Genomic DNA, 27,352 nt, shown 5'->3' on the forward strand with positions numbered 1-27,352 from the left:
GCTTGCCTGCAATCAGGCTCAATGTGAATATATTTTGACATGTGTTTTTCCTGCCCTCCGCTGAGTGCCTAAGGACCTGTGACAGCCTGAAGCCTCACTGAATACTAATAAAGTTAGCCTTAATACAGTTGGCAAGGACGCATACACCCACACACAGACACACACACACACAAACTGGAGCACTGTCAGCAAAGTGACACAGCAGACGCGATCTCCATATTCCTATAATATAGTACCTGACAGTCACAGCAAGTGGCACTGTCACCTTTGATCAGTGACAAAATGTGTCAGCCAGTAAACATTAAATCCAGCTCTTCAGACACACACACACACACACACACACACACACACACACACACTAGCGGAAATATAATTAAGCATGCCGACATATTCATACAAAAATGCAGACACACATATGCAGGATAGCAGGTCTGTGTGAGAGCTGGTCATGTGTTTCCCAGCAGTGGAATCCGCTCCCTGGAGGCCAGCTGGATGACACAGATGTTTGTGGGCTTTGGGAACAGATGCTGCTGAGCTCCTGGAGCACAGTTTTTACTCTGTGGCCAAGTTGTAGAGTCATACTTTGGCATGGTTTTTATCAAAAACAGGTATACAATGGCAAATGTGGCTCTAACCTCAGAAGTTACCATTGTGATCCTCTCTGTTTGCTTTAAAGTGCCGCAAGACGCCACAACACATCAGAGGAAGTGAGCGGTCAGCAGGGAAGAGAAGGAAGTATTTGATGGAGGTTTGAATCAGGCAGTGAACAGGAATATATGCAGTAGTTTAGACAGCCAGATGTATTATTAGGGCCAGAGATTTGAGGGTAGACACTGGAAGCAGAAACAGAGGACCTCACAATTGTGTTAACAGAAGATTTATCTGAGGTTTGCTGCTCATTTTAGCAAAGCAACAGATAAAAACTACTCAGTGCAGGGCCTGGTCCAATGGACAGATGATGTTTTTGCCTAATCAAAAAAATGTCTTATCCTTAAAATACCCCTGTTAGAGCTGGATGAGAGAGATGGGTAAAAAAATGTAGGGCTTCGGCTAACAGCTATTTTCATCATAAATAATAGCAACACTAACAAATAATAGATATTTAGATACTTTATTATTAAGTATATTATAATGTAATGTCCCAGAGTCCAGCTCAAGATGACACCATCAAATTGTTTATTCTGTTCAACCAATAGTTACTTCATATGACTGTTACTATACTATACTACACTATACTATACTATACTACTGTACTTAGAGCTGTCTTTTAAAAGTCTGAGATTTATTTCGTCAGTCGGCGACCCCTCATTCAACAGTTGCAGTTGTTTTTGTTTTTTATTTTCTTTCTTTGCTAGTCAGTCGGGTTGTCACGATACTAAAATTTCAACCTCGATATCGATACCCAGGAAAATATTCAGTACTCGATACCATTTTCGATACAGCAGCAAAAAATTAAGAGGCATGTCATTTTTTAAATAAAGATCAGAACAGAAACATCAATGATAACAACAAAAAAATCCCCTCAAAATAAGTAACAACCAGAAACCAGATCTGTCCATACAAAGTATTTATCTACAGCCCTGTTTATTTTCTGTGCTTCTGGTGAATTGGCACCATATTTTCGTTGCTGATCAAATAGAGTTGGTAGTTTAGGCTCAGGATGCTCCTGTTTCTACCTCACTATGTGATCAGAGAACCAGGGGTTACAGGAGAAACCAAACGTTTTTTCAGCTTCAATCTGTGACTTTACAGTTAACATAACTTTTCAGACACACATAATTGTGTTGTCCTGTTAAACTAACATTGTCTATTAATGTTACAGACGGGCATGATTGATAAAGTTTTCTGCTTAGCTCCCACATTAACGTTAGCAGTTATATTTTAGTTTGATGCTGGCGACACCAGCTGCTCAGCTGCTAGTGAGGGGAGGGGCTGTACCTGCTGCCTGCAGTGTGCTGTGTTCACTTCACTAAATATTTCCAAAGAGCGCTTTTTCCTTTATCATTTTTGACCAAAACTGGCTGCTCTGATCCTCCTGCAGCCGCGCTGGCCATATTACAGCAACAGAAATGTGTGCACGCATGCACAGCAACGACAACAAGCCGGGTTGCAGCGAGGGCTCTGTGCCTGCCAGAAGCTGCCTGCACAGCGCGTGTCCGTCGGACCCGTCGCGCGCACCCGACAGGCGCTGAGGTGGCGTGCACTGTTAGTATCGATACTTTTGTTAATTAGTATTGTATCCGGATACAGCGTTTGAGTATCGATACTTTTCAGAGTATCGATACTTTTGACAACCCTACTAGTCAGTGTGCTGTGCAGTGCACTTCTGGGTACGTTATTGTGCCCGGATTTTGCTGCGGAGCTGGTACAAGCAGCTGCAGACGCGATGCAGCGGCACAGAGAAGGACAAACTTTCCATCGTAAGTCTCAAAGATAACAGTATCTTCTCTCTTCTGCTTGGAAGTGATGAATTTACAGCTCACAGATACTTTATATCTGTTTGATATCTAGTGTCGGCAAAAGATGTTGTTGTACATTTCCGATCCGTCGTTACTACAGTTAGCTTGTTAACTATATTACATGAATGCTGCTGTCACACTGAATGTCCAGCTGTGCCCTGTTCAAACTTTAAATATAAGTAGTTCAACTTTATATGGAAGAAAAAAAATTAAAATGAATCATTGAATATAAGTATTTATTTGCCAAATCTGATTTGACAGACATAATTCTGAGTCGGATAAAGCTTTAACTATACTATATATTTTACGATTCCATTCATCTGTTTTTATGTGCATTTTTAATTTGCACATTAAAAAAACTGAACGGAAACGCCAAAAAAATTTAAATTCTTGAAATATCAAATGGGGGAGGTGGAAAAGTTGGTGTATAGAAAAAGGGTAAAGTGACTAAGTGCAATGGAAAAAGATTCCGCAAATAAAAGATGCTTATGCACCACGTCTGTTGCCAGAACTCCTCCAGGAGCATGTAAATGTTATATTTAGCCCTGTTTCCACCGAGCGGTACAGTATAGTTCAGTTCAGTACGCATTTTTTCCATTCCACTGTGAAAAGTTGTGGATGGTACCAATGAAGCCGTTCTGTACCGTCCCCATTTTTGGTCTCCCCTCTGTTGGGGTACCTAGCACACAGATCTGGTACTAAAAGGTGGAGCTGTGAACACTGCAGTCTGTTGATTGGTCGATAGCGGACGGTCACTCTGCTCAGGGCTGAGTTGTGGCTGGTTTTGAGGCTTATTTAACCACTGTTCATACTGTGCCAGGTTTTAGATTAGTAAACTGTAACTACGAAATGAAAGGATGTTTTGCTGCTTCTCGCAGCAGCTATAGTATGAGAGAAAAAAAACTCAATTCACTGGGCCGACTGACGGTGACTTTTAAGTTGGAACCTTGTTATGTTACTCAATACATGAGTTGACAATGTGAATTCATTAAAACACCTGAAATTTCACTGTGACAACTTTGACCATTACTTTAGTTGTTTTTTGTCTCTCTTGGATGACATACACTTTTAGTAATGAGTGGATCTTAAAACGTTTAAAAATATATATAATAATTTTGTCACAGAGCTTCGCTCCTGTGGGCTACAGCAACACTAACGATAGATGAGGTGCAGACTTCCCTCTGTGTCACCAGTAATGAGGAAACAGAGTGCTGGACGAAGCAGTGAGTGACAACAACCCCGTCCACATATAAAGGTTAACTTCGGTATTTTTCAACCTGGGCTCTATTTCCCCATGTGTATGTGTGCGTATGATTCATAGGTACAACTCGTTCTAAAATTGGTTCAGTATTGAGGGAGGCGGATGCAGCCAGGACCCGCGAAACGAGCTAAAACGGTAACGGGGGCAAATATGTCTCGTATAAGTTTGTGCTTTTTTTCGCCACTGACCGGTTCAGATCGCCAGTGCTATCTCTGTAAATAGCATACTAAACGTTTCCCTTACCCTTCACTTGCTCTGGGCTGTGACGTCATCTTGCGAGAGCTTTGCTTGTTGCTGGAAGAAAACAGAGGAGCCATGCAGAGCGCTGCTCTGAGTGGCGCTGGTTGTCCCGGAGTACAGCTGAGAGTTTTACTGCATCGATTAAAAACAATGGTTCGTGTCTGTGCTTATCCGATATCATAGGCTGCCTTTGTCGGGCGGGGAGATGCTGAAGTTGTGGCTAGTTGTGCTACAAATGGATGCTAACACTCCTGTCCAGACACTGCGCCTTGCAGATCATCGGGTCTGCAGTGCTCACTTCTCCCAAGATTACTACTGCCAGCTGAAGAAGAGAAGACATAATCCCGAAACACCTCTTCCACAAGAAAACGGCTATCCCACGAGTAGAGAGAGCTACAGACACAGTGGAGCAAAGCTCTTGCGAGATGACATCACACAGCCCAGAGGTAAGGGAAACGCTTAGTATGCTATTTACAGAGATAGCACTGGCGATCTGAACCGGTCAGTGGCGAAAAAAAGCACTTTTAATGCGCAAACTTATACGGGACACATTTACCCCTGTTACCGTTTTAGCTTGTTTCGCGGCTGCCGGCTGCATCTGCCTCCCTCAATACTGAACCAATTTTAGAACGAGTTGTACCTATGAATCATACGCACACATACACATGGGGAAATAGGGCCCAGGTTGAAAAATACGGAAGTTATCCTTTAAGAGTACTGTTTGTTGATAAACCTTTAACGGACCTAAGGTCGAGGTACCATGTCTGAAGGGTTACTTTTGGTTCCAAAGGTACCATACCGAAAGTGTTCTGTGGAAATGGGGCCGTTTGTTGTCATTGTCCAGTGTGCTCTCCGTTACTATAGATGCATTGTTTTCCTTCATTTGAGGTTGGACTGGCATTCCTTTAATTACGTCATCTTGATGTGATCTCTTCCACAGTGGCACCTATCTGGAGAGTTAACACCACCTACTGCTTATCTCAGTGAACCAACTGTCAATATTCATGTTACAGCAGTGGATAGAAAAGCACATAAATTAGCTTTTTATTTTGCCAATTTTCATTTTAAAACATGGAACCAAAGGATGTTTGGAATTTTTGCATGAAAACTCACTTCATTTGGTAATCCATCCCAGTTGTCAAAACATTTCACTCTGAACCAGACATGTGCAGATGCTGCTGGAGGAAAAGTCAGGATTCATCCCCTGGGGACCATGGATGTCTAAAAAATTGTATCGCAATCTATCCAGTAGTTGTTGAGCGTCTGGCATGGCTGAACAAATCTACTTTGTTTACATTTTTGCAACTGTAAACCTCAGTACTCGATAGCTTTAGAGGTGAACCCTCATTCCTCTGTTCCTTGAGTGTGTGTGTTTTGTGTCAAGATTTTTATGTCAAGCGATAGGTCATGTTCACAGACCTCAACAACGTGTTAAACGCACTGGGCGTGTTCGTCTCCCTGGTTATCGTTATGATTCGGTTACTGCTCACATGGCCATGCAAGTGTGGTGATTGGCTCAAGCTGGAGCTGAGTGAGCTAGTAAAGTTTTGGCAGGCAGAGGAAAACCTCAGTCATTTTCAATGGACATAAACATCACTGCTGCTCTGCCTGCAGAGTAGTGATTTCCTCCGCTAACCCGTCATTTAAATAACAGCTACACATTTAGTCTGTAAAATGATACACTGAAACTAGACTCAAACATGCTCTCCCTTCTTTGCCTCGCAAACATTTTGATGGTGTCATTGTGGGATCCTGATAGTTTATGTCCTGATGATGCTAACAGATATCTGGTCTTCATTGTTTTACTGAGATTTATGAAGTCCTGTCTACTTTGAGAGGCCGTCATCTACACACACACACTCATATACGCTCACGCAGCAAGTTTGGCTTGGCTTCAGGGCGCTGAATAGGCCATGGTAGCTGAGGCATTTTACTAGGCAGGGGAACGAGACAGAGTCAGCAGTTAGCAGCATGCAGCAGTCTAGATTTTATGCTGCCGGCTGCCTTCATGCTCGTCTAGCGTGGCACGACCCTGGCTGTCTGCATGGCTCTGTGTTGGTCTACCATAACATAGCTCAGGTCTAAATGTGCCCTCAACACTTGTGGCAGACCACTTTGTAACTCTAGAATATTAAAACCATTCGGTTCGCCCACTGGCCTAATGTTTAGAGAAAATGTCCCCTTTTGACTTCTAGCTCAGCACCTGCAACCAGTTACAGCCAGGTGGTCCCTCACTGTGTCCCTAAGCAATATACTGAGCCCTTAACTGGCTGTTGACCTAAATGTATAAATTTTCACAGCTGAAATGACACACTGTACGGTATTTTCCTGATAGTTAATACAAAAATTGAATTGAAACATGCTCATGTGACAAAACACTGTATGCAAAATGAGATTTAAAAATGTTTTAACCATCCAGTCCCAAGTTTTAGAAAAGTAATACACTTTGGTTTAGCTTAAAACAAAATACAGGGGTGGGCGGGTTAAGTTTTTAAAAATAAAAAAATGAGCAGGAGCAACTGCAACAGGTTGTATGCACGGTCGATGCACAGTATGAATCCCTCACTCCGAAGGGCTAGTTTCATACCCACTACCCCTCGTTATGCCCCCCCTATGCTCCCCTAGGGGTAGGGCCATGGGGGGGTATTGAGACGGACCCTTAATGTTTATTGTGATGAAATTCCTTAAGCCAGAGTAATTTCTGATGAAATGATGTACATTTTCTGCTGTGTCTACTGAGATGTCTATGCCTCATGTGAAAACTTAATTAAATCTTCATTAGAAATGAGATAAAGTAAACTTATGCTGGGATAGATGTGTCTTTAATTGAAATATTTATTTATATTGATCGTTATCTGTCCCTTGGTTGAGCAAGACAGTGATTTTAAAAAAGACATTTTGGAGGGGTGTTATTGCACCTCAGGGCACTTGCACAATGATATGATTGAATAATAACTGTCGCACATTATTCCTTGTGAACTGTATTCTCAGATCTCTGATACTGTGCAGAGATTAGCTGGTTTGCCTGAGGAGTCAGACAACGATTTAACATCTCGGTTCCCACAGTGTCTGATTCTGTATCTGCATGAGATGTTGAAATTGTAGAGTTACTTTGCATCGTTGGTATGTCGTGTGAGGATTTGCTTTTCTCTTCTTACATGTTCATGAATGTTTACACCCATTGTATGAAAAAAGTAAATTTTCCCTTGAATGTTAGATAGAATTTCAAAATAAAAGCAGTTCGGAGTGGTGTAGCTTGCTGAAATCTCTGGTCATAGACAGATTAGTAAAGAGTATTTCATCCACCTTTGGCAGCACATCTCTGTGTTCAAATGATCTATCTTCGTTCCAAACTGCAGGGTCAGTGAGGTTGTGAGCAATCCTCCGTCTATCAGGTGCAATGATGATGCACATGTCTATCTCCACGGTTACCCCGCCTTAAAAACAATAGCAAGAGCAACTTGCTCCCCTAGGCTGTTTTGAAAAATCTTGCTTGTGTTTTTAGAGCAAGTCGGAGCAGTGACACAAGGATTGAAGTTGTAGTGAAATTCATTCCACAGCAGGTAACACGCTGCACGCATCTCTGGGCCGGATAGAAAATGAAAAGACTTGATGTTTGATTGGGACGTTCACAGAGGGGTGATGCTCTGGTTTAAGAACGAGAAAGAGAAGGAGGACGAGACTGATTACATGTCCTATCTCCTTTCTTCACCACTTCTCTTTCTGTCTCTACCTGTCTTCATTTCTCATTCAGCTGAGAGATTTATCATGTCTGTCGTCTCCTTGCATCGCTACACCAACATCATTGCACTGGGAGTCAGTTAGAACTGGAAAAAATAACAGTTATTAGCTCACGTCCTCCACCCTCTACATCTGATTTTATATCTCAAATAAACAAACACACAGTTGGATTCTGCCCTATGCCACATCTACTCAGGTTCATACATGCTTCAAATGTGTGTGTATGTGTGTGTGTGTGTGAGAGAGAGTGAGTTTGAGAGAGTGTGAGTGCCCTCAGCCTTCCCTTAACTATAAATGGCTTATCAATTTTAATCAGGCCACATGTGGTTTTCAGACGTTCCATCTCTGCCAGGCTACGCGCACACACACACACACACACACACACACACGCTCCGTGTGCCAGGGGTGTCGAACCAAGTCATAAATCATTGGTGGATCAGTCTTTCCAGATCCTCTGCACAACCACCCTCTCCTTCCCTCCGTGTCTCTCCACTCATTGCAGTTGTTCAAAAAGTCCTCCAGTTTGAAATGACTCTTTTGCCACCTCTCTTTCAGATGTTTCTTTCTTTCACATCTCAAGCTGATTTAAAATAATAACTCTTGATAAGAGACATTACTTAGAGGTCCAGTGTGTAAGATTTAGGAGGGTTTTGCGGCATCTAGTAGTGAACATTGCAGATTGAAACCAGCTGAAACTTCTTCTCATTTCTTCTTCGTTCATTGTTCAGGAGGTTTTAACCAGGAGCTGAATTATCCGCAGAGGTCTCTTCCTCTCCAAAACAAACAGACCTGGTGATTTAAGTGGTAAAAACACTGAATAAAGCAAGATACTCAATTGACCTATGGCTAAGCCACGCCCCCCTCCACTCACTCGGACAAACTATCAACATTCAGTGACCGGCGCTATGGCAGGTGTCACAGTACACGGCATTTCGCAGGAGGCAACTGATGATTTTTGGGGACATAACGATCAGGGCCTAAACTACGCATTGGAGGGATACATTCATCATTTACGGCCAGGCAGAGAACGTCTGAGTGTATGGGAATGGCTATACGCACTGTGATTGGCTCATCGCATTTGAGGGCGGGACTTAGCCATAGGTCAATTATGAGACAATTGTGAAGTATAAATATGAAATGAGTCTCTCCATAGATTCACTTACTTTCACTATCACTTTGTTTTTGCTGATAGCAGTTCTGCTTATATTCAGTATAATAGTGGTTATTACCTCAGCACCTGCCTCCATTTTCTCTCTGTCTCTCCTGGACTGGAAAAAAACCCTGAATTCATAGAGATGGTAATAAAAGACAGGTGCACTTTTATTCCTTTTTTTTTAAGCTCTCTCATCTCACCACAGTTGGAAAATAGAGGTGCACTCACTCCTCATGGTATAATGCTCCACTTTGAATGGGCTTGATACCAGACCTACATCAGATACAGGTTTTTTAACATCTCTAAGGACTGAGAGAATTTGCTTGTTTATGCCTGGATAGACTAGATGGGCACGGAGAGTTTCCACTGGAACTTTTCTGTTAGTTCCATGTACTGGACTGGCTTGGGCTGAAGAGCATTTAATAAATAATTTATATTTCTGAATGCAATATTTGTAGACTATAGATTCACCTGCTAAAACTGGAGCATCCATTGTGTGGAAGCCAAGTTGATGCGCTTTCTGAATCAAGATAAACAATAGCAGCTCTACATGCTCTTTATTTGGTTTGGGGATTTTTACACTTCAGCACCCTCAGCCAAACGTGTGAAAATAGGGTAAAACTCATTGATTTCTACATCCACAGGTCCTTTTCTGTAGTGAAAGTAAAGTATGCTGTTAGGAAAATACAAACACTAATGCATCTGATGCTCCACTTTTAAGCATCCAAATCAATTGAAGATGAGGTCACAATACCAACTATCCCTAACTGCCCTGAAATACACAACATGCTCCTTAGCTTTAGTCTTTTAGAATTATATTATATTTGCAGCCATCATGTGCATGTTTAAGACCCTTTTACAAGATTCTTTGTTTATAATGAGTCAGCTGGAAACATTTTTTAGCTACTGTAGCTACAGCTGATAGAAATCTTCTAATGAGAGTCGTCATTTCAGCTGAGATTCAGAGCGTGATAGGCATGAGTACTAGATAGAGTACTGGTCACGTGTTTCTGTCTGTTTGTACAACATATATTTACCAGCCACTTTATTAGGTACACCTTGCTAGTACCGGGTTGGACTGAATTTTTGCCTTCAACTGCCATAATTCTTGGTGTCATAGATCCAACAAGGTGCTGGGAACTTTCCTCAAACACACATCCCAAAGGTGCTCTATTGGATTGAGATCTGGTGACTGTGGAGGCCATTGGAGTACAGTGAACTCATTGTCATGTTCAAGAAACTAGTTTGAAATGATTTGAGCTTTGTGACATGGTGTGTTATCCTGCTGGAAGTAGCCATCAGAAGATGGGTACACTGTGGTCATAAAGGGATGGACACGGTCAGCAACAATACTCAGGTAGGCTGTGGTGTTTAAACCATGCTCAGTTGGTACTAAGGGGCCCAAAGTGTGCCAAGAAAATATCCCCCACACCATTACACCAACACCAGCAGCCTGAACTGTTGATACAAGGCAGGATGGATCCATGCTTTCAAATTCTGACCCTACCATCTGAATGTGGCAGCAGAGATCCAGACTCATCAGACCAGGCAACGTTTTTACAATCTTCTATTGTCCAGTTTTGGTGAGCCTGTGTGAACTGTAGCCTCAGTTTCCTGTTCTCAGCTGACAGGAGCGGCACCTGGTGTGGTCTTCTGCTGCTGTAGCCCATCTGCTTCAAGGCTCGATGTGTTGTTGGTTCAGAGATGGGCCTCCGCATACCTTGGTTTGGTTTTGGACTATTTAAATATTTACTCACTAGACATGATAGATTGCTTTTCTTAACATCAACTGTTATTGTACATTAGGCTTAGTAATACTTTTACATATTTTTTATTTGTCATAAGTCTTTTTAATACAAGTGGACATCACGTCTTTTATCAGTTCATTTCAGAAACCTAATTTGCTGTGCTCAGTTGAATTTACTCTTGTTCTGACAGCTTCATGTCAATTCAATTCAATTCAATTCAATTTTATTTATAAAGCCCAATATCACAAATCACAATTTGCCTCACAGGGCTTTACAGCATACGACATCCCTCTGTCCTTAAGACCCTCACAGCGGATAAGGAAAAACTCCCCAAAAAAACCCCTTTAACGGGGAAAAAAAACGGTAGAAACCTCAGGAAGAGCAACTGAGGAGGGATCCCTCTTCCAGGACGGACAGACGTGCAATAGATGTCGTACAGAACAGATCAGCATAATAAATTAACAGTAATCCATATGACACAATGAGACAGAGAGAGAGAGAGAGAGAGAGAGAGAGAGAGATGCAGGTAATGACAGTAGCTTACAACAACATTAATGAAAGTAATAATATTATTGTTATAGTTCTGGCTACTGTGGTACAATTGAAAGTTGAAAGTATGTATTAATATCTGACAGTATACATGTGTGACAATAGTCATATGTGTATAATAACAGTAGAAGTATGACTAATGACTAATGATGGCAGCAGCAGCAGGAGGCATCTGGCAGGACCACGGCAGCAGCACAACCACACACGTCACGCTGTCCAGGCACCGCTGCGGTATGAGTTATTCTGAGAGACAGTGGAGCACAAAGGCTCCGGAGAAGAAGCCGAGTTAGTGACATCCAGACTGGCTGAGTTAGCAAGATGCAGTAATAGAATACGAGAGAGAGAAAGAGAGAGAGAGAGAGAGAGAGAGAGAGGGAGAGAGAGGGAGCCCGGTGTATTATAGGGGGTCCTCCGGCAGACTAGGCCTAAGTCAGCCTAACTAGGGGCTGGTACAGGGCAAGCCTGAGCCAGCCCTAACTATAAGCTTTATCAAAGAGGAAAGTCTTAAGTCTAGTCTTAAATGTGGAGACGGTGTCTGCCTCCCGGACCGTAACAGGAAGATGATTCCACAGGAGAGGAGCCTGATAGCTGAAGGCTCTGGCTCCTGATCTGCTTTTGGAGACTTTAGGGACCACGAGTAACCCTGCGTTCTCAGAGCGCAGTGTTCTGGTGGGATAATATGGCACTATGAGCTCTCTAAGATATGACGGAGCTTGACCATTTAGAGCTTTATAAGTTAACAGTAGGATTTTAAATTCAATTCTGGATTTTACAGGGAGCCAGTGCAGAGAAGCTAAAACAGGAGAAATATGATCTCGTTTCTTAGTTCCTGTTAGTACACGAGCTGCTGCATTCTGAATTAGCTGGAGAGTTTTTAAGGACTTACTAGAGCTACCTGATAATAAAGAGTTACAGTAATCCAGCCTTGAGGTAACAAAAGCGTGGACCAATTTTTCTGCATCTTTTCGGGTCAGGATAGGCCTAATTTTCGCAATATTACGCAGATGAAAAAATGCAGTCCGTGAGGTTTGCTTTAAATGAGAATTAAAAGACAAATCTTGATCAAATATTACTCCGAGGTTTCTTACGGTAGTGCTAGAGGCCAGAGCAATGCCATCTAGAGAAACTATGTCATCAGATAAAGAGTCTCTGAGTTGTTTGGGGCCAAGAACAATAACTTCAGTTTTGTCTGAATTTAACATCAGGAAATTGGTGCTCATCCAATTTTTTATGTCTTTAAGGCAGTTATGGAGTTTAGTTAATTGATTACTTTCTTCTGGCTTCATCGATAAATACAACTGTGTATCATCCGCATAACAATGGAAATTTATAGAGTGATTTCTAATGATGTTACCTAAAGGAAGCATATATAGAGTAAATAGGATTGGTCCGAGCACAGAACCTTGCGGAACTCCAAAACAAACTTTGGTACGTAAGGATGATTCATTACGAACGTCAACAAATTGAAAACGATAAATAAGATTTAAACCAGCTTAGTGCTGAACCTTTTAGGCCAATTAAGTGATCCAGTCTCTGCAGTAGAATTTGATGGTCAATTGTGTCAAACGCCGCACTAAGATCTAATAAAACAAGAACAGAGACGAGTCCTTTGTCTGAAGCAATCAGAAGGTCATTTGTAATTTTAACTAGAGCTGTCTCAGTGCTATGATGCACTCTAAATCCTGACTGAAATTCCTCAAATAAATTATTATCCTGGAGAAAATCACACAGCTGGTCTGCGACTACTTTCTCAAGGATCTTTGACATAAAGGGAAGATTAGATATTGGTCTATAGTTGGCTAACACCTCTGGATCCAGGGTGGGCTTTTTTAGGAGAGGTTTAATTACAGCTACCTTAAAAGACTGTGGTACATAGCCTGTTAATAGGGATATATTGATCATATCTAATATATGAGTGTTAACTAAAGGAAAGACCTCCTTAAGTAGCCTAGTTGGGATGGGGTCTAAGAGACACGTTGATGATTTAGATGAAGAAATCACTGCGGTCAATTCTTGAAGAGAAATTGGGGAGAAGCAATCTAAATATATATTAGATTCTACAGCTGTGTTTGAGGTTAGATAGGTAGGCCTACCATCTGAGGGCAGGAGGTCATGAATTTTGCCTCTAATAGTTAGAATTTTGTCATTAAAAAAGCTCATAAAATCATTACTGCTAAGGGCTAAAGGAATACAAGGCTCAATAGAGCTTTGACTCTCAGTCAGCCTGACTACAGTGCTGAAAAGAAACCTGGGGTTGTTCTTGTTTTCTTCTATTAATGCTGAGTAATAGTTTGCTCTGGCATTGCGGAGGCCCCTCTTATAAGTTTTGAGACTGTCTGTCCAGATTAAACGAGATTCTTCCAGTTTGGTTAATCACCAATTCCTTTCAAATTTTCGCGATATTTGTTTTAACCTACGGGTTTGAGAGTTATACCAAGGAGCAAACTTTCTTTGCTTTGTTAACTTCTTTTTAAGAGGAGCTACAGAGTCGAGCGTTGTTCGCAGCGAGCCTACGGCGCTATCAACAAAATGATCAATTTGGGAGAGGTTAAAGTCGGCACGGGAAACCTCTGTTACTGAAGGTATTGGTATTGAATTTAACGACGAAGTAATCTTTTCCTTAAATTTTGTGACAGCACTATCTGATAAACATCTAGTATAGTAACTGTTGCTGAGTGGCGTGTAATCGAGTAAAAAGAAATCAAAAGTAATCAGATAATGATCTGATAGCGAGGGATTCTGTGGAAAGACTTTTAGGTTATCAATTTCAATTCCATACGTCAGAACTAGATCGAGGGTATGGTTAAAACAGTGAGTGGGTTCATGTACACCCTGACTGAAGCCAATGGAGTCTATTAATGAGATAAACGCGGTAGCCAGGGAGTCATTATCAACGTCGACATGAATGTTAAAATCGCCTACAATAATAACTTTATCTGATTTAAGAACTAAACTGGATAAAAACTCTGAGAATTCAGATACAAATTCAGAATACGGGCCAGGAGCACGGTACACTATAACAAATAAAAGTGGCTGCGAGGTTTTCCAGGTCGGATGTAAAACACTAAGAACGAGGCTTTCAAATGAATTATAATCTAGTTTAGGTTTAGGGCTGATTAACAGACTAGAGTTAAAAATGGCTGCAACTCCCCCTCCTCGGCCGCTGCCTCGAGGAATGTGGGTATTATTATGACTGGGAGGAGTGGATTCATTGAGACTAACATATTCATCTTGACACAGCCAGGTTTCAGTGAGACTGAGTAAATCAATATGATTATCTGATATTAATTCGTTTACTAACACTGCTTTAGACGATAGAGACCTGATATTTAACAGTCCGCATTTAATTCTCCTGTTTTGTCTTTCTGTCACAGAAGAGGTTTTAATTTTTATGAGGTTGTTATGCACAACTCCTCTTTGTTTAATTTTAGATTTAAATAATTTAGGTGGTCGGGGGACAGACACCGTTTGTATAAAACTATGAAAACTATGGCTGGGTAACTGAACTAGAAGCTCAGAGAGGCGTTTAGGACTGCAACTCTCTGTCCTGGTCTCAACTCTGGGTTGTCAGGGATTTAAATTACTAATAAAATTTGCCAGGTTCCTAGAAATGAGAGCAGCTCCATCCAAAGTGGGGTGAATGCCGTCTCTCCTAATAAGACCAGGTTTTCCCCAGAAAGTTTGCCAATTATTAACAAAACCCACATCGTTTGCTGGACACCACCTGGACAGCCAGCGGTTAAATGATGACATGCGGCTAAACATGTCATCACTGGTCAGATTTGGGAGGGGTCCAGAGAAAACTACGGAGTCCGACATCGTTTTTGCATATTCACACACCGAGGCAATATTAGTTTTAGTGACCTCCGATTGGCGTAACCGGGTGTCATTGCCGCCGACGTGAATAACAATCTTACTGAATCTACGTTTAGCTTTAGCCAGCAGTTTTAAATTTGATTCAATGTCGCCCGCTCTGGCCCCAGGGATACATTTGACTATGGCCGCTGGTGTTGCTAACTTCACGTTCCTCAGAATAGAGCTGCCAATAACCAGAGTTTTATCCTCAGCGGGTGTGTCGCTGAGTGGGGAAAAGCGGTTGGAAACGTGAACAGGCTGGTGGTGAGCCGTGGGCTTCTGCTTGGAGCTGTGCTTCTGGCGAACCGTAACCCAACCTCCCGGCTGAACGGGAGTTACCGGAGGACAGTTAGCAGAGGCTAAGGCTATGCTATGTGGCTCCGCACCGGCTACAGGGGGCTGGCTAACTACCGCAGCTACTTTTGTTTCTAAAATGACTTTTAATAAAACTCCAAGTCATTATAAAGATCTTAAAAGATGTGTTTTCAGCTCTCAGGGAGCAGATGCAGCACACACCTTTTAAATTATTCCACTTCAGAGTGTTTATATATGAGGTCAGTTCATTTGGACTAAGTGCCTAATAAGCTCATTAAGAGGCATAAACACAGTTCATTTATTGTCTTTGTGCTCCGGCTGACTCAGAGTTGGATCGCCTCGGCTTTTACCGACGTGCTAACGTAGTCTGATGGAACATGATGAAGGAGGTGGTGCAGATGGATGAATGATCCTCTTGTTTCTGTGATCAAAGACCGATGACATGAGGCAGTGTCACTTTATTTATTTCTCTGTTTGGTTTTGTTTTTGTTCCTGCTCTTCCTTCCTGTCCTGCCCTGCCATTCCTGCAGCGCAAGATGACAGGATACACGTGTGTGTGTGTGTGTGTGTGTGTGTGTGTGTGTGTGTGTGTCCGCAATGTGTCCCTCAAAGTGAAGAAGAGAATATATAAGGGCTGTACCCAAGTCAGATATAAATGTCTTTACTTTTGTCAAGATAAAGTTCACTGCTACTTTCATGTTTTTATGTTGGGGGACAAATGCACTTGTTCTAAATTTTGAGGGCAGTGTGTCCCCTGCATCCCCCCAGAAATCTACACCTATGGCCAGAGACTTTTTTGTAGCGAGTTGCTGTGAGCAGTAAATTCACCACTTCTCAAAGCCTGACCGGACAAAACCTGTCTTCTTCCGGCCAGCTGCCTCTCTCGCACACACCCGGGGTCTCTGTCTGAAGCTGCTGGTCCCGGAGAGCAGCGTGAAAGTCAGGAGTGCTTGCTCTGCAGCTCAATCTGAGAGACAGAACATCCCCAGAAGTACTGTGCAAATAAACAACATAAATAAACAACTTCTTGAGATAAAGAATCTCAGTCGACTGAGAGGTCTCTCACTGCTGAAGTTTCAACTCTCAGGGGACGGTCAGAATATACGTGTCTGTGTGAATTAGTGCTGTCTTTCTGTGAATTATGCCCATTTCTGTGCATGTGTCTGCATGTCGCTGTATGTCAGAGTGAGTGTGTGTGTCAGTCTGTGTGTGTGTGGTCTGACTGTGTGTCATTTACCCCTTGCCTTGGCACTGCCGTCAATTTCCTCCCGCTGTAACTTCCTGCCTGAGCTGATTTAGTATTTCCAGTGGCAGCTCGTGCACCCCGACCATCAGAGCTCTCCCTCCATCCCTCTATTCCTCCTTCCAAGTCTGCTCCATCCGTCCGTCTATCCATCTATTCATTCAACACTGCCAGACCACAGCCCGTCTCATTCATTAATCATCAGCAGTGAGAAGGAACAAGGGAGCAGTCAGACGAGTGAGAGGAAACAGAGAAAGGTGGCAGGAATGACAAGTGCAGGAGATTGGAGGTTAAAGATGAAACCTGAACCTCAGGAAAATCAAAACGTAACGCTGACATAATCCCAATGATTAAAACTCTGTCTGCTTCTTTTTTTCAGATCCCGTTCTCGCTGGTGCAGTTTCCACTTTGGGAATATTTAAAGGTACGTATCAGATCTTTCCATAAATGTTTGTCTTATTGACTTTATTTGCTCTTTTCTTTATTCTCCATCTGTTTCACCCCTCCACTCTCCACCATTCCTCAGCACCATCATTTACAGTAATTATTCCCAGTGATAAATCCGTAGTAAAGCTATAATAGTGCGCTTACGCTCTGACACATTTACAGCGGGCTCACCCTCTGCATTCCCCTGTATCATTGTGGCAGGCGAAAATGGGACTTCACACCCCGCTTTAATGGGTTGTCACGACTACCATCAAACTAGCTTTCAATTTATCACAAGCATATCCAATCCTGCATATCTGTCTCTTTCTAGCTTTTCTTCACCTTCCTTCCTCTCTCTCTCTCTCTTAATATCTTTTCCTCCCTCCTCGCCTGCTCTCTCTTTTCATTGTGTGGCCCTGAACACATAAAAAGCTGCCTCTCTTTGAAAAGACGGCGTTTTGTTGGAGTGACATCATGTCTCAAGGGCGCGAGAGGCGGCGGACAGTCAAACATTCCATCAATGCTAGGAGCTAACAGCCCGGCCCGAGACCAACAATACACTTCACAGCTGTGTGTGCATATGTATGTGCGTGCGTCTGTGCGTTTGCGAGAGTTCGATTCTGTCGTCCACAAGTGTCTCTTTGTCCCTCAGTCAAAGGCCCTCTCTCTCCAGGCCATCTGGACACGTCCGTTGGCGGAGAGCTGAACTGCTGGAATCTGGACTCTCTCTTCTTCCTCTCCTCTTTCTCCTTGTCCTCTTCTCCATCCATTGGCTCCCAGTCCTCCCATATGTATCCTCTGTGTTAACATGGTGCTCTGAATAGTTAATGAGACCTTTCCTTGGCTGCCTAGCTGACTAGTCAAAGGCAGGAGATGAAAAACTGTACATGCAACCAAACAGATTTTTACTGCCATTCCTTTAGAGTGACCACCAACATGTTGAAAGGCTTTTGATAATCAAGAATAACGTGATTTATTTTGAAAAATGCCAGAGCAAAGGAATTTGAGAGTGAGTGCATGTGTGTGGCAAGATCTTCCATCTGCTTTGTGGGATGGTAATGTGCTGCGTTATGGCCTTTTTCTTTTTATTTCACACCGAGCCAGCACAGCTGTCAGTGAGGGAATCAGAAAGAGGAAAATGGAGAAAACCAACCAACTGCTGTAGGCCTGCTGGAAGACGAGTAAGCAGACAAATCCTTTCGCAGAGTGCATTCAGTTCAACTCGTTCTTGAATTTCTGGGATATCATGGAGACGCATATTGCAGGCAGGAAAAGTCAGGGAACTTTACAGTGAGGCACGTCACACAATATTAAATAATTTTACACGTTGTTCACTGCACAGAGATTTATTTTTTCACACCATGTGAGTAATTCTCACTGTTATTTCACACATTCATTTCATCATATTGTGGTTTTCACTCAGTTGTTTTTCCCAGCAGCAACTGCAGAGTAAGACTTGCAGTTTACTCCATCTGTTCTGACCTCAAAAACAACATTAGCAAAACAGGAGGGTGTAACACGTTTAGGTTATGATTGAACACCAAGAGACAGCCACAGAAAATTCAAGGAATTTTTGCGTCAAAAAGGCACGATGGGAACTTAAATTTAACCAATGGGATTCACTTAGAAAATGCTGTCTGCCCACACATACGTGATGCACTGACACACTCGCGTGCACACAGACCTACCACCTCTTTCCTGTGGGAAGTCGTCCAGGTGCAAACTCTGACCGTGACACCAGGGTTCAGAGGTCAAAAAGTTTGTTTTCCCAGGTTTACCCCTTATTATTTATTCATGAAACAAAGAGGAAGGGATGGAGAGACTCGGAGAGGGAGAGAGACACGGAGGAATCCCCCAGTGCGAGGCCTTTGATGTGGAAAACAAAATCTCCTTTTTAATCTGCCCTCTAATGGAACACACATGACACATCCTGAGCTCGCACACACTGTCTGCTGGTTCCTTCTCCTTTCTGTCTTCTTCTCTCTGTTTACTTGTTTGTGTTTGCATGTGTCGTGCACGCACACATGGTTTCAGTGATGTCCACATGTGTGTGAGATAGGAGGAGAGTGAGATAACATGCAGCCGATTTAACTCGCAGGGGGGGAATGGACAAAGAAAATATTAGTAATCGCTCCATGCTGTTGCTCAATTGCTCTCCCTGAGAAGTAATCATACCTTGCAGCGCCCGAGGCAGCCCAGCTGTCCACATGCATCTTATACAAAGTCTAACCTTGCATAGTCAGTCTCCTCATCGCTTTGGTGAAACAAGTCGGGGGAGAAAAAGAGACAAAGGGTTCATTTTCAAAACAAAAACATCAGGTGGTTTCACTCAGTAGCCAGTTGCATTTAGACAAGTAGTCCTGTGATGTGAGTGTTTTCAGACACAGAGAGAACTTGCATGTTAATAAACTGGCAGCCCTCTATATAACAGGGCTGTCACACAACCAGACCAGATCCAACTGCAGGGCAATTTTTTTTTTGCAAGGCTTAAAGGATACTTCACCCCCCAAATGATCATTTGTATATTGATTACTCACCGTGTGTTACGTTTAATTCGTAAAGAAAAGTTTGGTTTTTTTTTGCATGCCTTTAGAACATTAAATTGCAACAAAATAAATGATATAGTTTTACGTTTTTTTGTTTTGTTTTGTTTTTTACAGTTTGCCTTCAAATATTCAGTAAAACCTTATCAAAAACTATCTCTCATTTCTTTAACAGCAACAGTAACTCAGAGTGAGATTCAGATTCTGTATACAATATTAATAGTTCAACAAAATAAAATCTACCACAAATTACGCGCTTAAACAGTTCCCAAATATAAAAACGTACCCTGGGATTTATATATAAAATCAACAGGTGATTACCTTCTCTTTTTTCCCCACCTGGACCTTTATGCTCTGCCATTTCTCCTCTAATCATCACACAGTAACCTGTGACAGGCTCTTATGCTATAACTACTGCACATTCACATATATGTAGTTGTTTGTTGAGGCGCGAGCATCTTGTAGGTTTACATTACCAAAGGTTTATGACAAAATCACTTCACAACACCGACTCCCATGTGCACATGGTGAGAGAGGAGAGGGAGAGATGTTGTGCTGCTGCCAGAGGAGCCGCTGAATGAGTTCCTTCTGAGCGGTAACTTGCTAAAAGAGTATGAGAAGTTCGAGCGGGTTCATAAATTACTCAGGACGCCACAGTTTATTCCACACTGCTGAAGCTTCTCCTCTTTTCGAAACCACCGTGGAGTCTGTAATAATTTCTCTTTCAGCCCTGCTTGTATTTGTCATGGGTAACAATATGGCGTTGAAATATCGCAACTATCACAATATGAATTTTTCACATCATATTAAAAATTATACCAGTATTATCGTGAATTAGATGATATGGCACACCCCTACTTCCATTTCAGTTTTAAATAGTAAGGTTTTTAGCGAAAATACATGTTTTGGAAAGAAGATAAATGAGACTTGGATTGTACTGAGGTTTCCCGTGCCGACTTTAACCTCTCCCAAATTGATCATTTTGTTGATAGCGCCGTAGGCTCGCTGCGAACAACGCTCGACTCTGTAGCTCCTCTTAAAAAGAAATTAACAAAGCAAAGAAAGTTTGCTCCTTGGTATAACTCTCAAACCCGTAGGTTAAAACAAATATCGCGAAAATTTGAAAGGAATTGGCGATTAACCAAACTGGAAGAATCTCGTTTAATCTGGACAGACAGTCTCAAAACTTATAAGAGGGGCCTCCGCAATGCCAGAGCAAACTATTACTCAGCATTAATAGAAGAAAACAAGAACAACCCCAGGTTTCTTTTCAGCACTGTAGCCAGGCTGACTGAGAGTCAAAGCTCTATTGAGCCTTGTATTCCTTTAGCCCTTAGCAGTAATGATTTTATGAGCTTTTTTAATGACAAAATTCTAACTATTAGAGGCAAAATTCATGACCTCCTGCCCTCGGATGGTAGGCCTACCTATCTAACCTCAAACACAGCTGTAGAATCTAATATATATTTAGATTGCTTCTCCCCAATTTCTCTTCAAGAATTGACCGCAGTGATTTCTTCATCTAAATCATCAACGTGTCTCTTAGACCCCATCCCAACTAGGCTACTTAAGGAGGTCTTTCCTTTAGTTAACACTCATATATTAGATATGATCAATATATCCCTATTAACAGGCTATGTACCACAGTCTTTTAAGGTAGCTGTAATTAAACCTCTCCTAAAAAAGCCCACCCTGGATCCAGAGGTGTTAGCCAACTATAGACCAATATCTAATCTTCCCTTTATGTCAAAGATCCTTGAGAAAGTAGTCGCAGACCAGCTGTGTGATTTTCTCCAGGATAATAATTTATTTGAGGAATTTCAGTCAGGATTTAGAGTGCATCATAGCACTGAGACAGCTCTAGTTAAAATTACAAATGACCTTCTGATTGCTTCAGACAAAGGACTCGTCTCTGTTCTTGTTTTATTAGATCTTAGTGCGGCGTTTGACACAATTGACCATCAAATTCTACTGCAGAGACTGGATCACTTAATTGGCCTAAAAGGTTCAGCACTAAGCTGGTTTAAATCTTATTTATCTGATCGTTTTCAATTTGTTGACGTTCGTAATGAATCATCCTTACGTACCAAAGTTTGTTTTGGAGTTCCGCAAGGTTCTGTGCTCGGACCAATCCTATTTACTCTATATATGCTTCCTTTAGGTAACATCATTAGAAATCACTCTATAAATTTCCATTGTTATGCGGATGATACACAGTTGTATTTATCGATGAAGCCAGAAGAAAGTAATCAATTAACTAAACTCCATAACTGCCTTAAAGACATAAAAAATTGGATGAGCACCAATTTCCTGATGTTAAATTCAGACAAAACTGAAGTTATTGTTCTTGGCCCCAAACAACTCAGAGACTCTTTATCTGATGACATAGTTTCTCTAGATGGCATTGCTCTGGCCTCTAGCACTACCGTAAGAAACCTCGGAGTAATATTTGATCAAGATTTGTCTTTTAATTCTCATTTAAAGCAAACCTCACGGACTGCATTTTTTCATCTGCGTAATATTGCGAAAATTAGGCCTATCCTGACCCGAAAAGATGCAGAAAAATTGGTCCACGCTTTTGTTACCTCAAGGCTGGATTACTGTAACTCTTTATTATCAGGTAGCTCTAGTAAGTCCTTAAAAACTCTCCAGCTAATTCAGAATGCAGCAGCTCGTGTACTAACAGGAACTAAGAAACGAGATCATATTTCTCCTGTTTTAGCTTCTCTGCACTGGCTCCCTGTAAAATCCAGAATTGAATTTAAAATCCTACTGTTAACTTATAAAGCTCTAAATGGTCAAGCTCCGTCATATCTTAGAGAGCTCATAGTGCCATATTATCCCACCAGAACACTGCGCTCTGAGAACGCAGGGTTACTCGTGGTCCCTAAAGTCTCCAAAAGCAGATCAGGAGCCAGAGCCTTCAGCTATCAGGCTCCTCTCCTGTGGAATCATCTTCCTGTTACGGTCCGGGAGGCAGACACCGTCTCCACATTTAAGACTAGACTTAAGACTTTCCTCTTTGATAAAGCTTATAGTTAGGGCTGGCTCAGGCTTGCCCTGTACCAGCCCCTAGTTAGGCTGACTTAGGCCTAGTCTGCCGGAGGACCCCCTATAATACACCGGGCTCCCTCTCTCTCCCTCTCTCTCTCTCTCTCTCTCTCTCTCTCTCTCTCTCTCTCTCTCACTCTCATCCTATTACTGCATCTTACTAACTCGGCCATTCTGGATGTCACTAACTCGGCTTCTTCTCCGGAGCCTTTGTGCTCCACTGTCTCTCAGAATAACTCATACCGCAGCGGTGCCTGGACAGTGTGACGTGTGTGGTTGTGCTGCTGCCGTGGTCCTGCCAGATGCCTCCTGCTGCTGCTGCCATCATTAGTCATTAGTCATACTTCTACTGTTATTATACACATATGACTATTGTCACACAAGTATACTGTCTGATACTAATACATACTTTCAACATATTGTACCACAGTAGCCAGAACTATAACTATAATATTATTACTTTCATTAATGTTGTTGTAAGCTACTGTCATTACCTGCATCTCTCTCTCTCTCTCTCTCTCTCTCTCTCTCTCTCTCTCTCTCTGTCTCATTGTGTCATATGGATTACTGTTAATTTATTATGCTGATCTGTTCTGTACGACATCTATTGCACGTCTGTCCGTCCTGGAAGAGGGATCCCTCCTCAGTTGCTCTTCCTGAGGTTTCTACCGTTTTTTTTTTCCCCGTTAAAGGGGTTTTTTTTGGGGAGTTTTTCCTTATCCGCTGTGAGGGTCTTAAGGACAGAGGGATGTCGTATGCTGTAAAGCCCTGTGAGGCAAATTGTGATTTGTGATATTGGGCTTTATAAATAAAATTGAATTGAATTGAATACTGCACGAGTTGTGTAAGAGTTTTGAACAATGTTTTGATATAGTTTTGCTGTTGTTAAACACAGACGTCCTTTACTTCAGTACAGTAAGAACTTTCTCCATGGAGGCATACAAAAAACAACAAAGTTTGCTTAACAAATTCCTTTAAAGATTGGTGCACAAAAATCAGCTCTTTGTTTCACATTTAACATCAGGTAAGCTGCATTTAACTGCTAAGTTATCAACATAAAGTTTTAAGCCTTGAAGAAAAGTTACCTGGGGTGCAGACAGTTTCAAGAGCAGTGGACAGCTGATTATTTTGTATGTAATTTACTGCCACTTCTGGCTGCTGTTCCTTAGGAATACAATCTCAAGCATCATTACATGACTAAACATGCAAAGCAGTATACTGTGTGCAAGGGAGAGGAGAAGGAAACACCAGTCGCTCAGCTTCCGAGTGTATATAGTTGCAGTTTTGCAAGTTTTTTTTAGTGTTTAAGTGGTCCCAGTTGGACAGGACAACCTGGCTGGTGGCCTCACTGTAATCTGAGATCCCTGATGTATAGTGTATATTTATGTGTCTCTATTAATTAAATTTGTGTATTTTAGTGCTTCAGTACATAAATGTTAACAAATAAAAGCCTGTGTTGATATGTGCATGTGATATGTGGACATGTGCTGACCTACTGTACTTCAGCATCTGATGGCATCTGGACAAAATGTGTAAAGATGATGGAGTGGGAGCGCTGCAGCATATTCTCATGCCTCCCTCTTGTCCCGTCCCAGTTCTTGGGAAACAAGTAGCATGACATCACTGGGGAGAAAAGGCAACACAAAAATAGCCGGAGAGCCCGGTTCCCAGCCGCGGGTCTGGACCCCAGACCGGACCAAGGTTCACAATGTGTTCTCAATGTGTCTGATATCTACACTAACAACAATCTTCTCTCTCTTTGTTTTTTTCTCCCCTCTTTCTCCCCTTGTTCTCGCTCTTTCATCATCCTCCTCTATCGACAACCCTTTCTTGTCTCTCTCGACATTTCCCTGTCTTTCTCCCAGACTCTGTGGTCACGGACGCAAGGTCACACGCTCTACTCTTGGCAGGCTGCAGTGTGCGGAGCTTTTGCAGGTGCAGGGGATTATTTGCTGCTTTGGGAAAGAAGCGGAGGGGGGGGGGGGGGTGGAAGAAGGAAGGGAGGGATGGATGGATGGTTAAATCAATGGATGGATGGATGGATAAGTAGATAGGTGAATAGATGGCCACGAGGGCAGGACAAGTTTACCGAAAGCCACATTCTTGAAAGATTCCACAAAGGTGAGCTCAGCTGGCAAATCCCATCCTCGCCTGCACCACAGATCAGAGCAGAGAAGAGAAGAATGGACGGGGGAAAGTGAAAACAGGCAACTCTAGCCTTTTTTTAAGAAAAACCAACATTTCTTTCTTACAGTGCTAAATTGGCAATCAGTGAATCCTTGAGTCTGCCTTGTCTTAAAAACTTCTCATTATGACAGTTCTCAAGACCTTTAGCCAATGAAAATCATAGCATAGCAGACTTTTATGGTTCGGTCTTAGCCTGGATGAGTATCAGGGGAGAGACAGACAACGGAGGGAGGAGTGAGCAGGGATGAGAGGGGCCGGGTCCTGGGTATGGGCCCCTGCAGCTGCGCGACCTCCTGAGCACTGGGGCCTGAAGTGGTTTAAGAGAGAGTGAGAGAGAAAGGCGCAGGAAAGGAGTGAAAGAGGGGAAGGGGAGTGGACTAAAAACAAGACTAATAGGAGGAAGGAAAAGACAACAACCAGACAGAAGTCTGTCAGATTATAAAACACGCAAGATAAATACAAGGCACTGACAAGAAGCTCGAGTCAAAGAGATTCAGTGGTTGTCGATGTTAAAAATCTTGAGCATAATTCTATGATGGATGATTTTGTGATTGGGTTCCATTTTAAGATAAAGATCTGACAAAACCAAGACAAAAACCACAGCCCAGTGTCACCCTAATCAAGTGTAAGGACACTGTCCTCTCTGATCCCTGAGCACTTGGCTTAATAAGACATTTTGTTTGGAGATGGATATTAATACTATTTGCAAGACAGTCCAGAGTGCTTAATCTTTTTAGGAAAGAAAAACTCCTATGTGTGTGTGTGTGCAGAGTTTTAATGACATGTTTTTTGTTTTTTCTTCTACTGAATCCAGCTGGTTGATGTTGACTGATTAACAGAAATAGGTTGACAAAGGTGTTCACTCCCCAATCATTTTACAGGCTGATGCCAATAAAATGATGAGGGAGTGACAAGCTAAGGTTCAGGACATATATTATAAACATGTGACCAAAATCCTTCAATGCCCTGATGATCCGTTCCATAAAGAGATGGACATGCTTTATTTAGGCAGTGACATTAGATGCATACAAATAAAAAAACGGTACTCCCGAGACTGCTTTATATCAACTGTTATTGAAAGGTAGATAGATAGATAGATAGATAGATAGATAGATATATAGATAGGTAGTAGATAGCTAAAGGAGTTGAATAGCCGTATGGCCTAGGGGACAAGACTTTCTCAGTCTGTCTTTTGATGGACTGGGAGAGCAGTCTACCACTGAACATACTCCTCTGCTTAGTGAATGTGCTGTGTAGAGGGTGTTGTCCTCAGTGGACAGCAGTTTGTTGAAGGTCCCTTTCTCTGAGACCAACATAAGGGAGTCCACCTCCGTCCCAACTAGCCAGCGAATAAGAAGAGTAAACATATAAGAACTATTGATTTTAAAGGCCCAAATGCACTGAAAGCATCTGACATGCACGTCTTGAAGTATATCTATTGTTTTAAGTGGCTTAACACGCATCAACAGTTTCATGAGGCGTGTCAAACTGCTTTGACGCCCCTTCTCCGACCTTGTTTTGATTTTGAAATGAGGACCCAGTGACTGAAGTCAGTGAGGCAGAGAGGAGAGACAGAGAGACGGATGTGCAGCGAGAACACACAACAGTTTTGGACAACAGCTTAGAGCTGATGTTAGCTCCGTTAGCTTGTCTTAAAACTTTATGAACAATACAATTGTTATTCTGCTATGCTGATCAAAAACAACTACCACTACAAACAGCTGTACTACTTTAAATCTCAGCTGTTGTGTTGACACATGTCAGATACTTAAAATAAGAACAATAAAAGCTTAGACCATTGGTAGTTACGTCAGCACAACAGACCCACCCTGTACCATCATCAAAGTTTTCATTAAGTCTGCTGGTCATAAAACTTACATGGCTACTTAAGCCTAACAACAGCAGTTAAATAATGTTGTATAGTGACATGATTAGCTGTGCTTTATGTGGCTTTAAATACCTGGAAGAAAAATAAAAGAAGAAAGGGGATGGATTTTGCATTTCACATCTGATGCCTGTAGTGCGCTGCAAGACCACCAGTTGACGCGCATTAAATGAGGCGTGTTATTTATCGCTTTCCTTTGGGCCTTAAAGCCTCCACATACCCGTCTCTAAACCCACACAGGTGTTTGTACTTAATATGCTTGATTAGACCTCTTCTCAGGGCTTCAGAGGTGATTGGCGTCTCCCTGACTCTGCTGTTGGTTTGGATGCATCTGTCATGGCGGGACAAGTTACAGCATCTCTTACATCAATTGATTCTTATTGGTTCATTGAGTCTAGTTACATCATGTAATCCTGAGCGTTGCTCCTCCCACCTTCACACTGAGGTCTAATCAGTCAGAGTAAGTGAAAACACCTGTGTGGGTGTGCAGTACTTTTAATTCAGTCTGTCTTTTGTACTTTTTAGTTGTGTATACACGTGCGCACACACACGCACACACACACACACACACACACAAAGGAAAAACACTTGCTACATTTACTGAAAAAACAAACTCAAAACTCATTTAGCCTTGTGCGGTACAGTATCACTGTAACCAAAGAGAATACTTTAAATCCAGGAGGGGCCTATAGCAAC

General features: G+C 42.2%; 1 protein-coding gene across 1 annotated transcript in view; it reads left to right on the plus strand.

The window, feature by feature from the left end:
- slc25a26 (solute carrier family 25 member 26) overlaps window positions 1-27,352 on the plus strand; it is an 88,090-nt gene that overhangs the window by 39,279 nt on the left and 21,459 nt on the right. Inside the window, exons 6-7 of the mRNA XM_033625515.2 lie at window positions 16,944-16,988; window positions 24,450-24,519. Coding sequence (XP_033481406.1) covers window positions 16,944-16,988; window positions 24,450-24,519 — 115 coding nt within the window. The remainder of the gene's footprint in view (window positions 1-16,943; window positions 16,989-24,449; window positions 24,520-27,352) is intronic.

Source organism: Epinephelus lanceolatus, chromosome 1 (genome assembly GCF_041903045.1).
Source record: "Epinephelus lanceolatus isolate andai-2023 chromosome 1, ASM4190304v1, whole genome shotgun sequence".
NCBI lineage: Eukaryota > Metazoa > Chordata > Actinopteri > Perciformes > Serranidae > Epinephelus > Epinephelus lanceolatus.